Source organism: Ciona intestinalis, unplaced genomic scaffold (assembly GCF_000224145.3).
Source record: "Ciona intestinalis unplaced genomic scaffold, KH HT000019.2, whole genome shotgun sequence".
Taxonomy (NCBI): Eukaryota; Metazoa; Chordata; class Ascidiacea; order Phlebobranchia; family Cionidae; genus Ciona; species Ciona intestinalis.
Genome location: NW_004190341.2, coordinates 21,621 through 38,237, shown reverse-complemented (window position 1 = coordinate 38,237; position 16,617 = coordinate 21,621). Strand labels below are relative to the sequence as shown.

The following is a 16,617-nucleotide window of genomic DNA, read 5'->3' as shown; positions in this document are numbered from 1 at the left end:
ATTATCAACTGATTGTCGTTGTTTGTGATGTCATAATCTGATTCACATCACGTACACATCACAATAGGAAGTGTGATGTCATAATGATGTTGAATAACAAGGTGTTTATCCTTTATAACTGTGTTTATGTTATCATTGTTTAAACACAATGCTTCATTGTGAAAGATAAACTACTATTGTTAGCTTGTTTGATCAATTGTTATCAAATAAAGGACATTTTATGCCAAATTATGTTTCAATAATCAAACCAGTAAAAATATATTAGTTTTGAACTTTTTTAAAAGCTTTTTAACTTAGTTTTCAAGCCCAAACGTTAAAAATGAAGACAATTGTATATATAATATATACACACAATTATATATATATAGACAATTAAAACAATTGTATATATATATATATATATATTCTGTTATGTTTGTATTGAAACTGACCAGAAAACAATTGTTTTTACTGAATTAAGCAACAAAAAAATTATAAAAAATTCCACCAACTACAATTTAAAGATATCTTTTGTTATAACATATTTTATTTATTACAACTTTTGTATTTTATATTACTTTTATTATGACTTCACAAACTTACATTATGACATCACAGGAGAATTCATAAGTGCATTGTTTTCAATGGAAGAGGATTGTGAGGTAGACGGCAGCCGACTCCCCCCTCACGCCTCCTTGGATGCAAACCAGAAGAATTTACAAATGAGTTGCGAGATTGCCCTCTGTAAGATTACTTCCTCCGTTAAGTAAGTACCGGGTTCAAGGCTCACTGGGGTGGCGTGTCTTGCAACCCAGGTGATTCCTGGTTTAATTCTGAGTTTGGTGATCATTTAATCCAGTGTTTCTTAAACTTTTTTGTGTGCTTTACCCTTTTAACAAAGATGCTTATCAGATTTACCCACAATATGTAATATGGCCTTCATTTATTAAAAAGCGAAAACAACTAATTACATCAGTTGAACTGATGTGGAATTCAATTGGTAGTTCATTCACCCTCTAAATACGAGGAGTTTACACGATGGGATAAATTTACCCAAGTTTAAGAAACGCTGATTTAAATAATCAAACCAACTCATTATCCACACACTGCAATAGCTTCAGCAACCTTATTTCTAAATATTATTACTTTAAATTTTTTTATAAAGATTTTATACTTTTCCAGTAACTTTCCGTCTGAGCTCCGAGAAGTGATGTCACAATGGCGTCTTCATTGTGAGGCGAACAATCGACCTCGTATCGCGAATCGTCTCGTCACAGCTTCATTATTCCTTCGTCTTCTATGCCCGGCCATTCTCAACCCAAGTCTATTCGGACTCGCAAACGAGATCCCGGATCCGAAGACGTCGCGCACGCTGACGTTGATCGCGAAAGTTATTCAGAATCTTGCTAATAGAAGCAGGTATTGTTGGATTAATGTATTCTGTATGCTGTAAAGCTAGAAGGCATGCTATAGGACCTGGAATTTGGTACAGGGTTGGCCCATTGCTCTGTTTGCAACCTATGTTGGTAAAAAAATCGTAAAATTTTACACAAAAAGTACTATTAAAAACTTGTTAATTCCTTAAAAACTACAGAAAAATGACTTCTGCACACCCAAAACTTGCTTGAACTTTCCAAAATCCTTCCAATAACTCACAAAAGTTTTTATTTTTGTAATCAAATTGGCAAAATTAACATAGAAAACAACCTAAAACCTTAGATGGCCTTCTTACATCATAATCTGTTTTGTTTTCCAGTAATTTTGTTTAAATAACTTGCTTATTTACTGCGCAAAAGTTGCTGAAATCATTATTTCCCTCAGATTCGGCAGTAAAGAAGAATACATGAAGTTCATGGATGTTTTCATTCGCGAGAAATGGGACGACATGGGGGGTTTCATATCCAACGTGTCGGACCCCCACGTACCCTCGTTATGTAAGGGATTTGAGGGGTTCGTCGACCTCGGGAAGGAGTTCGCGAAACTTCACTCTTTCTTTGTTGAAGTTATACCTACGCTGGAACAGGTGGGCTTGTGTTATGATGGTGGTTGTTCACTAATTATAAATTAAATAATATGAAGCTTAAGCGATAGGTTCCATGCCTTGGCGTTTTTATTGTCGGTGTGAAAGGTTTTCTTGATTTTTTAGACATAAATATTTAATAATCATTTATTATCAACTAACTAATTTACAGAAATAAAATATATCAGAAATACAGTTTTTTTTAAAACACAAATTATCGGGTAATTTTGGATTAAAAAAGTAATAAATTTTTATTTAATAAATTTCGGGAAAAATCGCTCGAAAAGAGTAATTTTTTTATACACAAATAATAAGAAAAATTACCAATTACCTAATCACCAACTTAACCCCCACAGACAGTGGTCAATGAGTTAGGCTCGCTACCCCCAATCCTGCAGAAGATAACGGAAGCATTAGAAAGCCCCACCATCACCCCCCCGCATCGTAAAACATCGGCGTCGCATCATCTGGAACAAATTGTGGAGGATCCTTCCATTGTTGGGTAAGCTGGTGGATATTAGTTCATATATGTGTCTTTATTACAGAAAAAATCACTTGTGTTCGAAAAATCAACACATTTGGTTTGATTTTTTGAACACATATGTGTCTTTATTTTGACTCTTTTTGAGTGATTTTTCGATCTGTTCCCATAAAATGATGTATATATGTAAGAAAATGGTTATACTGAATATTTTCCACCTTCTCTGCTAAAAAAACAACATTCAATTTTTTGTTTATTTCATGACGCAATTGCCTTATATTTATATGAATAAATTTCATTTTTTATAATAAATTCCGCGAATCTGACCCTGATCTGATGTTCATATAGTTGAACGGTTCTTGTATAGTGATATAGTGATGATCACAACACTAAATTTCATTTCAGTTTTTTTTTTAAACAAATATTTATTCCTTAACCCTCTATCTCCTCCTAGTGGATCGGAGCTCACCCCAGGTTCGAGTAGCACGCCTATGATTGGTCGTAAATACGGGGGCGGGGCAGCAGCTTCCATGGGTGATTTACGGGATTTTACGAACGGACATTTCGATTGTGATGCGTCAGGTTTCGCAAACGGGTATTCCCCTTCCCACCACGTTAGCCATTCAGCTTTGCCGGTGAGTTCCTTAATTAATTACTTTAAGTTTATTAATTAATTTAAATTTATTAACTTTGAGTTTATTAATTAATTATTATTTTTATTCATAAACGGTTTGGTAAACTATTTTGTAAATTATTTTATATTTTACAAAAAACTAAAAATTTGTGAAATAATAAAAATCAAGTATTAAAAATTACCCTTGTTAATCTTACTCACTAAATAATTAATATCAACATTAAATTTCCTCAGGCATCAATCAACAACAACAACAACATAGGATGGCCACTTTCATCAACGGAAAACCTTGTGTTTAACAAACAACAACAAGAACAACAACCGGCGTTGATGTACGCTAACCCTGCCTACCACCAACAACAACAACAACAACAACAACAACAACAAAGAGGTAAAACTCGCCAACAAGAACGAAACAACGCACAATACGGGAACAACAAGCAGAAAAGTAAATTTTGTTGTTTTGACAAATTCATTAAAAAGTGCAAGGTGTGGAGTTCACTTGTATAAAATAGAATATCCCAAAGCTCATTATACCATAGACACACCCCTACAGTATGCTGGACCATCATTTTTATTCTGTTTGCAAAAATTGTCACTTTTTGACATGTTGTAAAAATCATAAAAGAATCTATTATTCTGTATTTATTAAACTTTTCATGTGATGTAACAATACCCATTATTACAGCTACACCACAACAATACCCCAGCAAAACAACTTCATCTAAACATCTTGAAACCGTCTTTGGATCGGAAACTGTGACGTACACCAATTCCCCTGCTCAACATAGACGAGCCAAGATATATCTCGAGCCCTCTACTCCCCCTAGTGTCGAAGACAGCGAGGAAACGAGAAGCAAAGATTCATCGTTGTCGTCACGGGAGTCGTCGACCACAACAGCAACTAACTCCTCCTCAAGCGATGTTAGGATCAATAGAGATGCGAAGATGGACGGGGGAAAAGAAGATGATGATGTGTTAATGTCAGCGCAGTCCATCCTCTCCGCTCCAGTGCATTCTGCCCAGCTTAAAAAGGGGCTTCAGTTCAGGAGCAAAAATGAGAAACCTCTTCCGAAACCGAGGTCCTCTTTAGGAGGAGGAGGAGACCGGAAGATGTCGGTTCCTTGCCTTCCCTCGCATCGTGTGTATACTCCTGCGAGGAGGGGAAGTGCGGATACTGTTCGGACATCGGGGTCAAAGATTCCGACCCTCCATCTTGCTCTGGACGAACACGATGCAATATTAGAGTTGAGCGAGATTGTAGAAGGGGAGTCGCCGTCAAATGAACGACGTATGAGGCAGAATGGTGAGTACCTCATGCTCGCTGTCTCCCCGAAAATCTGTGTTTATTATATACTTAAATCACCATATATATATATCGATACGTATATATATCTAACGCATATCATCACACCCCAACAGAAAACTCAATGTCGAGTAAAGATCAAGACGGCTTCGTAACCGCACCAGTGACCGCTGTCAAGTCACGAGTGGTTGTCGCGACCTCCAACGCGGCACGTGTCAAGACGTCACGGCACGCCACATCTGCCACACAACAGAAACAACCCCATAATCCTCAGAACCAGGTATGTGGTTATGATTGTGGTAAATATATGGTAGGTTGGGGTAAGATGGAACATGTTTAATTGGTTATGGTAAGGTGGGACAATGGGTTGGGGGTAAGACGGGACACGTTTGGTTGGTTAGGGTAAGATGGGACATTGGGTTGGGGTAAGATGGAACATGTTTAAATAGGTTTGGGGTAAGATGGGATCGTTGTTTGGGGTAAGATGGGACATGTTTAAATAGGTTGGGGTAAGATAGAACATGGGAACTTAGGTTGGGGTAAGATGGGACAGTAAGGTGGGGTAAAATGGGACATTAGGGTTAGGTAAAATGGGACCTGTTTAAATAATTATTACAATAGTGTCATTATATATTAGTAAAACTATTGATTACAATATTAACCACTAATTAATAAATTAACCATCCAGGGCCGTCGTAGCAGCCACCACAAACCCAGCAACCCCATAAAACCCCCCGAACCCCAACAGAACCCCACGTTACCCCCCTCGACCCCTGAAGGCCCCCTATCCCCCGAAGCACGCACAGCACAATGGATATTAAACAACGTAGCAACTCCTAATAAGGAAAAGAATGAAGACGGGCATACCGTGTTGACTCCTAAAGACGTGAGTTATTTTGGAAAGTTTTAACTATATTTCGGGTAGTTTTGTTGCCCAAAAGTCTTTATAGCTTAATGGTGAGGCAAATACATTGTAACCGAAGGATACCGGGTTCAATGCTCGATACTGATGTGTCCTTAGACACTTAGGGGCAATTGCTCCAACCCAGTGGTCACTAATGGGTTAAAGCACCCTGAGTGTTGGGGTAAATGGGCCAACTCTGGTCTAAAATTTATGCTTTTCTCTTAAACTTTAATATTTCTTTGTAATTACTTTGTTTTATTGTTTATTATCAATATCTTTGTACTTTATGTATAACAGTATAGAGATTTTAACACAATGTATTAAAGTAAAAAAATTAACATAGATATCATAACTAACTAACATAAACATCATATATATATTTAGTACGAGGATCGCATTATTCGTTTGGAAACCGAAGTTGAACGTCTTCGTGCTTCAGTGAGTTCAGGGTTGGAGGTCCAGCGTAATCTGGAGTCAAAAGAATCGCATCTTGTGGAAAAAGTGAGGAGGACTCAGAGGAGTTTGGAGCAGATGGTTTCCTCCGAGGAGAAATGGAAGAAACAAAAGGAGGAGAAAGAGGAGAAAGTGAGAGAGATGGTGGAGAGGTGGGTTTTTAAGTATTTAGGTTTTGGAGTGTATAGGTGGCATATGGGGTAAAGTATATCGGCATATGCTGAACATTAGGGGTGGTTGGGTGTTGCCCCCGGCCCCCTCACCAACTTGAAACAGGAGCGATATCATATTCTTTGAACCCAGGGGAGGAGCTATAGCCCTGCTGTTAGGTGTTTATATAATTAAAAGCAAGGCAAAAGTAAGCATATGTATTAATTATAGTGTGTGTGTATATATGTATTCCCCAAATTAAACAGCAAACAAGGATAAATAAGTTTCATGTATTCATTCACAGATTAACCACAGTGGAAACCGCCCACCACCGTGAGCGAACCGAACTTCGTGCTTTACTTGATAGCAAGGAGTCTCTTATACGTGAACAACACGATCGTATAACGAGGTTGGAGGAAACCAACCTTCGTCTCATATCTTCTATTAAACGTATCAGAACCCGGGATTCCCCTTCTACGTCAGCAAGCGTGGCGCGCCCCAATGACGTCATAAACTTTATCGACGATGACGTCGACGATAAACGTCACGAGCACCGACGTCATCGTGACGTAAAAGCGACGGCGCAGGAAAACGGGGGATTTTGTCTGCATGGGTTGTCCTCGGCCTCGTCGTCTTCTTCTGTATAAGATATCTATTTGGAGTCGCGGAACAGGGGGTTTCCCCAACACTGTGCAACAGCATTTAATGAAATATATCATAGAACGTTTTTTCCAAAGCATAATGCGTTCTATGTTATATATCTTCTCTAAAAATAGTTGAATTGACGTCACAGTGTTACCCATTGTTCTTATATGTGACGTCATAATATGTTTCCCACTGTAGTGTCTGACGTTTATTTATCACGTGACCAACGTGGTCACATAGACATCTTAATATCATGATATAAGATTTCTATGTTTTTATTTTCTTTTATTCCTACATTCCTATGTTTCCATCAAAAACATGACATCACTAATTATGACGCCACAACAAATCATGCCCTCGGCAGTAATGACGTCACAAATCATGACGTCACACCCCTATTATTCAGCGCGGCCAAATGACGTAGCTGAGTTGCCATAGTAACCATTGTTTCGTCAACGATCCCCATTATTATCATTAGAAGCCTTGCACGAAATATTGTTTCTATGTATCTTGGTCTCTTCATATTTTGTTCCTCGTTTGATTAACGCTGCTCCTGTTTCAATAAATCATCGATTACGTCAGCAATGCGTCATATAGTGACGTCAGTGTACCCTGTATTTTACCCGCCGCCATGGCACAAAATTTACATTTATTTAGAGAATAAAAAATAAAATTCGACGTATTCAGGGAATTTCCCTTCCGCATGTACATTTTGTGACGTCGTCAGGTCACACGTCATCGCTTGTAGCAAGGTGTTGACGTCATAATACGCATGAACTTTGCACAGGGTTCAAACAATCAGGGATTCCGCAACACCAACAATCGACGCTTCTACGCGCGATTGTGTAATTATGACGTCATAGAGGATTGCGGCGTGCAACAATACTGATTGTTAAATAGGCGACGATTGGTTTGTTGGTTAGTTTGCTTGTGTAGTAGCAGGGGTAGGTAAGTAGGTACATACACATACCTAGTGTTGTTTAATATAGTTAGTACATTATAAGCGGTTGGTTTGGTTTGTAATAACAGAGAATATATTCATATTTTAACGTAAGTATTTTGTATTAATTGTAGTTTTGTATGTATCAATATATATACAGTTCTGTGGGGTAAGATGGATACCGTTAGCACATAATAGCCCATACTTCCTAATCTTGTTTTGAACAATTAACAACGCTCTTAGAGTCGTAAAGATAAGGTTATATAATCCCTGCGTATTTAGTAGAACGTGTTTCGAATTGTTTATATTAATTTAAAATAGTACGCACTTGGCAGCGAGCATGAGGTATACTACCACAGCAATCTAAATTCGAAATTAATCCAATACCCCAACATACAAAGCCAGCTAACTAATTAATCAAATAGAAACCTAAATCATGTTTCTAATCAACGTAATAAGCTCCATTGTCTACGTTGAATCAACTAATTCCAGAATATATTGTGACGTCATAATTAAAACGATTGTTAATTTGCAAGGGGGAATCCAGTAATTTGATTGGTCCATAGTTTGAATTAAAAAGCTTGTGATATCATAGTTGGTTTCATTGCTGACGTAACAGTGCAGGTTGTGATGTCACGGTGAGCATTGTTCGTCATAAAGTTTGAAATTTCTAGTTTGTTTGTTTATTTTAATTGGTTTATGTTGTTTATTATATACATTGTATTAATGGCAAGTTAATATAGAATATTAATATTTATTCTTTATATTAACGTATCCTCATTCGGGAAAAAAAAACATTTTAAATGTCATGCGTGGCGTGAGAAAGTTACTTTATAAGCCATTTCGACGTTAAATAGGACTGACAGTAACAAAACCTACTAGGGGTAAAAACTGCTTAAATACCAATAATAAATATATTTTTTTTTGCCCACAATAAAAAAAGTCAAATCGAAAAGAGCGATAAAACAACAGTCGTTAAAGTACGCTTGTATATGGGCTTAGTCGCTTCTAACTTAAAACACGAAACTTTATTTTACTCAGACTTAGCTAAACTCATGTTGAGCAGATGTTTTAAACTATGTTGATTATCAATGCTAAAGAAGACTAGATTATAGAAGAGGTTATATAGTAGGGTGGGGGAAGATGGGACACCTTTAGCACATAATATCCAAATATCCTGATTGTGTTTTAAACAATTAACAACGGTCTATAAGAGTCGTGAGGATGTGGTTTTATCGTTCTTTTAAGGTTTTTGTTTACTAATAAATGGGATGAGAAAATAGAGTAAAAATGTGTCCCATCTTCCCCCACCTTACTGTACGACATGTTATGTAAAACGGATTTTTTTATAAAAAAATACAAAAAAAAATGTTTTATAACGACTGCCGTTGCCCGCCACGCGAGGATAAATAAGTTACGATTATTCAGACAATCAGAGCTAAATAAGTGCTGAGCAGATGTTTCATACAGGGCATTAATTGGGAATATTTGGTTATAAACATAAGGAAAACTATAAACAGTTCGAAGTCTGAGATAGCGAGGCTAAAGCTAAGGCTAATGGTTGTTGTATTATTGATTAAAATTGATCGAAATTTTGGTTGTAAAGATTTAAAATCTTACAAAATCAAGGTTCGGCGACTTGGACTTGGTTAACAAGAATATAAATTAAGATATAAAAGTAACAGAGTAGGTTTTTTCGTGCATGTTATGTTAGTATTGAAGTGTTTTGAAACCAGATTGAGTTTTAAAGTTGACTTTCGTATTAGCTATAATTGAGCTATTATAAGAAACGTCGTATTTTATACTTGGTAGTTTCGGGAATAAAAGCCAGCGGTGTAAGTGGGAAAATAGGTTGTTGTTTCGCCTAGAGGTGAAAAATAAAATAAAAACAGGTTTTAAGTTTATGTATATGGGAGCCCAGATATTTAACCCATAATACAAGCATAGGATCGCCTTAATTTGGGAAATACGTTTGTTTCTTGGTATTAAACTGGTTAAAAAATTATCAAACAGACGAAGCATTGGTATAATAAATCTTCTGTTTTTACCAGAAAAGAAATTTACTTATCCCCGATCAGTAAATACAGGGTAATGTGCTAACGTTGTGTTGGTGTCCATTTTACCCCACAGTACTATACATAGTAGGGTGGGGGGAGATGGGACACATTTGCATTTTATTTTATCATCCCATTTGGAAGTAAACAAAGAACATTCAAAGAATTATAAAACCGTATCCTCACGACTCCCAAAGACCGTTGTTAATTGTTTAAAACACGATCAGGATATTTGGGTATTATGTACTAAAGGTGTCCCATTTTACCTCACTCTACTTAACTTATACACCAGATACGAAATGCTGTATATAACGTCCATATACCCATACACCAGATACGACACTTCTACTGATGGCGGAATGAACCTAAACGTCGGCGGGAGAAAGTTTATTTTGAAACCAAAACAACTTGACCGACTTCCACGCAGCAGACTCGCAAAGCTTTATAAAACCAAGTAAGCTATTTTGAGTATTTCTCCGGTTTACATCGCAGGTCCCATGGCTAGACTTATTGTAGGTCCCTACCCTTATAAATATAGTGTTCCCTACACTAAGGTATGTGCTAAGGGACTTGGAATACTGACGAAGTAGTAATGGGGAACTGTAGCATAGCTATCTCCCAGGTGATCCCATAACATGCCTTGTTACGATAGAATATAATGTGTATGTATATAAAACAACTGTGGCCTACATCCCAAGTCCAATAGCACCCCATTAGACTAGAACAGATTGTAAAACGTTAAGCTTTTTCCAGGTAAAAAAAACGAATGAAATTACAGTTGTACTTGTTGTTATAAACATAGCACGAAAAGAAAAAAGAGAATGAAAACATGGACCACACCCCAATGTTCAATATAATAATATACAACACAGAGCGCCAGACCCTAAACATAACAACTTCCTCATTTGTTTAATTAATCAATCAATTAATTAACTTAATCCAAACCATCCCCCTGTGACGTCATAGATCAGATGACGTCAGGATGTTCTAGAAAACTTCGATCAATAATTCATTCCACAAACAGATCCCGAACTCCGGCGAGCTTGGCGCTTCTTTGCGATGACGTCAGATTTTATGACGTAAAAAATAATGATGTCAAAGACAGTGACGTAGGCACCGAATACTTTTTCGACCGAGATCCGGAGTCGTTTCTTTATATTATGGCGGCTTACAGAGGAGGTATACGTCATGATTTGTTACGTCATCTCTTGTTACGTCATAACTTGTTACGTCATGACCCGTCATGCGAGGATAAATAAGTTACATACGTGGTAACTTGTAAGTGGGCACGAGGTGTATGAAGCAGAACACCCGTGTTATAACGACTGTCGTTGCCCCGCCATGCGAGGATAAATAAGTTACATACGTGGTAACTTGTAAGTGGGCATGAGGTGTATGAAACAGAACACGTGTGTTATAAAGACTGTCGTTGCCCCGCCATGCGAGGATAAATAAGTTACATACGTGGTAACTTGTAAGTGGGCACGAGGTGTATAAAACAGAACACCCGTGTTATAACGACTGTCGTTGCCCGCCATGCGAGGATAAACAAGTCACATTCACTTATTCAATAACCTCAGCTTCCATCCATGCCCCGAAATCTGTATGCGCGATGCGGTTGAGCGAGGAGATGAAATATTGGGAAATTGACTTATGTTTGCTCGATGCTTGTTGTACAGAGAGGTTAGAGGTATGGGCTATAATAACTACAACGTATATATGGCTGTGTTAATACAAATATAAATCCAAAACACTCACAAAGTTACGTACGATGGGGTAAGATACTGTTAGAACCTGATATCCAAATATCCTCATCGTGTTTTAAACATAGGATATTTTGCAAACGGTATTTGTCGTTATCCATCTTACCCCACAGTTATACTATATAGGGTGGTAAGGTGGGGAAAGATGGGACACCTTTTGGGCATAATATCCAAATATCCTGATCGTGTTTTATATGGGAGTCGTGGGAATACGGTTTATAATTCTTTGAATGTTCTTTGTTTACTACAAAATGGGACGAGAAAATGAAATTAAATGGTGTCCCTTCTTCCCCTTCCTATATGGTGCTGTGTATTTCACTACTAATAACTAATAAGTGAAACCAGTGTATGATAATCGTGTTTTGAACAATTTATAACGGTCTATGAGAGTCGTGAGGATACAGTTTTATATTTCTTTGAATGTCCTTCTTACCCCACTGTTTACTGTTTTGTATTTGTCCAAACGGCTTCACATGTAAACAAATTACTTACTTAATGTTTATGCCAGACCGCCACAACGCTCACTGGTCTCAACATGAAGAATATATCGCAGAAGATGGAGCAGTATTATTTAAAGCAGGAAGAAATCAAATTTCTACCCAAGATGACGTCATGGGATGACGTCACTTATAATTTGCACACGGTACGTAGATTAGTTTGGGAAGAGTTCGTAACTGAAGATGAAACGAAACTGTCTTAACTCGACAGCCCGCATGAGGTGTATATGTATTAGAAAACTTAATAATAATATAGTAGGGTGGGGGAAGATGGGACACCTTTAGCACATAATATTCAAATATCCTGATCATGTTTTAAAAAATTTACAACGGTCTATGGAAGTCGTGAGGAAACGGTTTTATATTTCTTTGAATGTTTTTTGTTTACTACCAAATGGGACGAGAAAATAGAATGAAAAGGTGTCCCTTCTTCCCCCTCCCTACTATATATTTTAAGGTGTATTGTTTTATAAATGGCAAGGCAAAACTTAATATTCCACCGCCGTGTTACGGTACCAAGATAGCAGCGTCAAGCACCAAACTGGTACGGCCCGCCATAAGCCGCTATTATGTGAAGGCGCTATTAGGTGAAGGCGCTTCATACTTTAATCTTGGCTTTCGTTTTAGTAGAAACAAATGAAAGCCCTTAGTAATATAGTATTCACGTTTATATACTTCTGTAAAACATTGTTTATATTAAATGGGACGAGAAAATAAAATGAAACGGTGTTCCATCTGCCCCCACCTCATCATATAACTAATATATTATGTTCCAGCTTCGACTACGAGCTTGGTCTGTAGTGGAAGATCCGTCATCGTCTATCATTGCGAAGATCTGGACTCTGACGTCAGTCGCCTTCATTATTATATCGCTCGTTTGTTTCGTAACCGGGACAGTCCCTGGGTATTATGAAAAAGACGCGCATGGACAAGAACACGAAATAGAATCGTTGGCTACGATAGAGAAGGTGAGAGACTAACTTTATTATATATTACTGTGGGGTAAGATGGATACATTAGCACATAATATCCCATATTTCCGAATCGTGCTCCAACAATTAATTTTATAGGAGGATACGGTTATATAATTCTGTATGCGACAATAAAACAGAATGGAAACATAAAGTGCCTTCCAATCTACTATAACATACACATTTCTGAATACGATAACCAAGATCATATTAATTAAAAACTTAACGCACGGGAACAAGAGAGCACAACTCTAATGAATGGGCACGTATAAATGGGGGTTATATAGGGTTACTATAGGTCATAGGAGGTTATGTGGGGTCATATGAGGTTATTAGGAGTCATATGGGGTTAATATAGGTCATATGAGGTTACTAGAGGTCATATGGGGTTATATGAGATTTCTATAGGCCATATGGGGTTACTATAGGTCATATGGGGTTACTATAGGTGATATAGGGTTACTATAGGTCATATGGGGTTACTAGGGGTCATATGGGGTTATATGAGGTTACTATAGGTAATATGGGATTAATATGGGGTTACTAGGGGTGATATGGGGCTACTAGAGGTCATATGGGGTGATATGGGGTTACTAGAGGTCATATGGGGTGATATGTGGTTACTACAGGACACATGAGGTAATATGTGGTTACTCTAAGTCATTTGGGGTTACTAGGGGTCATATGGGGTGACATGGGGTTACTAGAGGTCATATGGGGTTATTAGGGGTCATATGCGGTTTAAATTTAATACAAAACCCATATTTATGTCCAGACAGTAACTTATTGGTATTTTATCAGTGTAATTATAACTTTGATACCAAGTCGCCATTTTGTTCCCAGGTGTGCATGGTATGGTTCACCATCGAATACATAACACGGCTCATAGTTGCTCCAGAGAAGGTTTATTTTATCCGGCAGATCCTGAACGTGATCGACCTTCTTACAATTATTCCGTTCTTCATCCAACAGTTTAAACCAGAAGCTGCTAATGGTATCCAGACATGGCAGCATCTAACACAGGTGAGGGGTGGATGTAATTTATTTATTTTGGGCTGAGACTGTTCAATATGGACTGGCTATGAATTGTTATTCATATATTTAAGAAAAGAAATGTTTGTTACGTGTCTTGCCTACATTAACAATGGATGGTATATTTTCTAATTGTTAACACAGGTTTGTTGTTATTGCAGGTTAATATAAGAGTATTTCAAGCACTTTGTGGTTATAAAGTATAATTATATATGTAGCTCATTTTTTTGGACGTTCAAAACAGCTGGCATGTTGTGGTAACGGGTTAACTCTGGCCTAAACCCCAGGTTCTTGACAAGAACCTCACCCATATAGAACAGAAAATAAAAGTGTATGAAAACTCGAATTTCTTCTAAAATATCAGTTATTTTTTTCCAGGTGTTCCGAATCATGCGCGTCTTAAGAATATTCCGCCTTGGACGTCACTCGAATGGATTGAAACTATTATGTGTGACATTATATCAGAGCTCCAATGAGTTAATCATGTTGTCCATATTCCTTATGATTGGAATCGTAAGTTGAATGTGTGTGGTACGCTGTTTGTGGTTTATCCTGGTACACTGTTTGTGGTTTATACTGGTACACTGTTTGTCATATCTCACAAAGTTACACACGTGGTAACTTGTAAGCGGGCACGAGGTTTATGAAACAGAACACCCGTGTTATACCGACTGTTGTTGCCCGCCATTGGAGAATAAAAAATTCAGTGTTGACCAAATACAAACTGCAGGTGATGCTGGCAACACTAGTTTTCTCGTTCGAAAGCCACGATCTTTTCCCCAACCTTGGGGAAGCATTATGGTTTGCTGCTGTTACTATTACTACTGTGGGGTATGGGGATATTGTGCCTGAGACAATTGCAGGTCTGTGATGTAATAATGCAACTGTATTGTTGTGTGATGTAATAATTAATGTTCTTATCTCAGTCTTAATATATAACTTACATTCAATTTTAAAATCTCAAGTTTTTGAAGATATTATTCGATATAAAAACATTATAACTAACATAGAAACAATATATCGCAGGCAAAGTTGTAACCTCCACTTCTTTCCTTGTTGGTGTGATCGCCATAGCGATGCCAATTCATCCAATTATTTCTAATTTCTCAAATTGTTACCGAACACAACGTGAGATGGAAAATGCATTTAAGAGGGCGCTTAAAGTACAGGTAAAACACAATTTTTTTTTTAAAGTGACGCCTATATCTTATAGACTGTTAATGGAGGCTTTTTTCCACCTCTTTATCCATAACTTGTTCAAGTTTTCTGTTGATCCCGTTCTTTGATCGTTCTTTAAATATTTCGATCTTCGCCATTTTTTTCAGAGACATAAATAAGTGAATAAATGTAACTTAGTGTATCCTCGCGCGGCGGGAGAACGACAGTCGTTATCACACAGGTTTAACACCTCGTGCTAGCTTACGAGTTACCACGTATGTTACTTTGTGGGTGAAAAAAGGAAAATGTGTATTGTGTTATGTACTTCGGTTTGGGTTGTATCTACTTTTTTCACATGCTCTGAATCCTTGTTTTTTTTTGCAGAAAAAAGACCAAGAAAGAGACAAGCAAAGAAAATCCAAAACTTCCCTCGTCGCATTGACACCACAGGCTTTATTAAGTGAATGTGATGCCACCACCACGGACACAGATACTGATATGGTCCTTACAAACTTTCATAAAGCTGAAAGAGAAAGAAGGTATAGTGGTTGAATGAATGTAACTTACTTTATCTATCCATTGCCGGAAAACGACAGTTGTTATAACACAGGTGTAACTGTTAATACACCTCGTGCCAGCTTACAAGTTACCATGTATTTTACTTTGTGGGTGATTTTTTCTAGGATTTTTTCCTTTTTTCATATATGGCTGATAATTTAGACAATCCATTAGTGACCACTGGGTTGGAGCAATTGCTGTCAGGTTTCTCGCCCAAAGACATATACTTTAATCCAGTGTCCATATATAAACAGGAGTTATATCCTCACCAAAACACATGTTTACATACCGACTCTGCTTTAACTACCAAACTCAAGGATAAATAAGTTACATTCATTATCCAGGTACACTTTTGCTGCAATTGGTGAAAACCGTAGCTTATCCAGATGTAAAAGTGGAAAGAGGTTGAGCCTTGCGAGGAAAAAGAGACAATCATGTGTCGGGAGTTTGGTGGCAAACTCTGTGTTTTCCGTGTCCGCTGGGTTGGATTTATCTGACCATGATAAAAAGGAGGATGTTTGTTACTGTATATTCTGTACAGATGCGGATGATGAATGAATATGTGTGTTATTGAATTAATGGATGGATCTTATTTATCCTCACGTGGCAGGGTAACCAGAGTCATTATTACACGGGTGTTCTGTTTCATACACCTCATGTCCGCTCACAAGTTACCACGTATGTAACTTATTTATCCTTGCATGGCTGGGCAAGGATAGTCGTTATGACACGGGTGTTCTGTTTCATACGAATCGTGCACACTTATGAATTACCCCGTATGTGACTTTGTAAAGGATTTTTTGGGTGTAAGGTGTATGGATGCATTATGTGTGTCTGATGTATAAGACACCCATGTTATAACTCAACAGTGAGCATTAGGTGTATTTGCTGTTCGATACAAACCTCATATAAACTGCCATTTTTAAATCAGAGTCGTAGAGAAAGGTATTTCTATTGCTCTGTTTCAAATCTCCGCGTTTGTGTCGAAAGCGCCAGTATTTTTGTCGAAACCACCGAACATGTGCGCTCAAATAAAATATATACAAAGTTTGTTGTTGTTTGGCGGAAGCAC

General features: G+C 37.5%; 2 protein-coding genes across 13 annotated transcripts in view; both read left to right on the top strand.

The window, feature by feature from the left end:
• LOC100178487 (disabled homolog 2-interacting protein) overlaps positions 1 to 7,153 on the top strand; it is a 51,961-nt gene extending 44,808 nt beyond the window's left edge. For 8 of the 9 annotated variants that reach the window (XM_018814980.2, XM_018814982.2, XM_018814987.2 and 5 more), the window contains 11 exons: positions 598 to 745; positions 1,162 to 1,398; positions 1,801 to 2,002; positions 2,356 to 2,501; positions 2,935 to 3,115; positions 3,349 to 3,562; positions 3,803 to 4,420; positions 4,537 to 4,700; positions 5,109 to 5,306; positions 5,709 to 5,929; positions 6,232 to 7,153. In XM_018814980.2, coding sequence (XP_018670525.1) covers positions 598 to 745; positions 1,162 to 1,398; positions 1,801 to 2,002; positions 2,356 to 2,501; positions 2,935 to 3,115; positions 3,349 to 3,562; positions 3,803 to 4,420; positions 4,537 to 4,700; positions 5,109 to 5,306; positions 5,709 to 5,929; positions 6,232 to 6,574 — 2,672 coding nt within the window. In that variant the 3' untranslated portion in view covers positions 6,575 to 7,153. The remainder of the gene's footprint in view (positions 1 to 597; positions 746 to 1,161; positions 1,399 to 1,800; positions 2,003 to 2,355; positions 2,502 to 2,934; positions 3,116 to 3,348; positions 3,563 to 3,802; positions 4,421 to 4,536; positions 4,701 to 5,108; positions 5,307 to 5,708; positions 5,930 to 6,231) is intronic. The other variant, XM_026837803.1, reaches the window with a different exon arrangement.
• A 166-nt stretch (positions 7,154 to 7,319) lies between these two features.
• On the top strand, positions 7,320 to 16,595 carry LOC100180850 (potassium voltage-gated channel subfamily B member 2). 4 transcript variants are annotated; one of them, XM_026837805.1, is made up of 12 exons: positions 7,320 to 7,520; positions 9,901 to 10,020; positions 10,591 to 10,745; positions 11,147 to 11,256; positions 11,838 to 11,972; positions 12,603 to 12,794; positions 13,641 to 13,820; positions 14,208 to 14,342; positions 14,560 to 14,692; positions 14,856 to 14,998; positions 15,372 to 15,526; positions 15,890 to 16,595. In XM_026837805.1, exons 2-12 carry the CDS (start codon positions 9,926 to 9,928, stop codon positions 16,101 to 16,103), a joined length of 1,647 nt encoding a protein of 548 aa, XP_026693606.1. In that variant the 5' UTR covers positions 7,320 to 7,520; positions 9,901 to 9,925; the 3' UTR covers positions 16,104 to 16,595. The 4 variants fall into 4 exon arrangements, with proteins under 4 accessions (XP_026693606.1, XP_018670533.1, XP_002130030.1 ...); XM_018814988.2 differs by having other exon boundaries at positions 7,321 to 7,622; XM_002129994.4 differs by lacking the exon at positions 7,320 to 7,520 and adding an exon at positions 8,049 to 8,150.
• Positions 16,596 to 16,617: the final 22 nt, after the last annotated feature.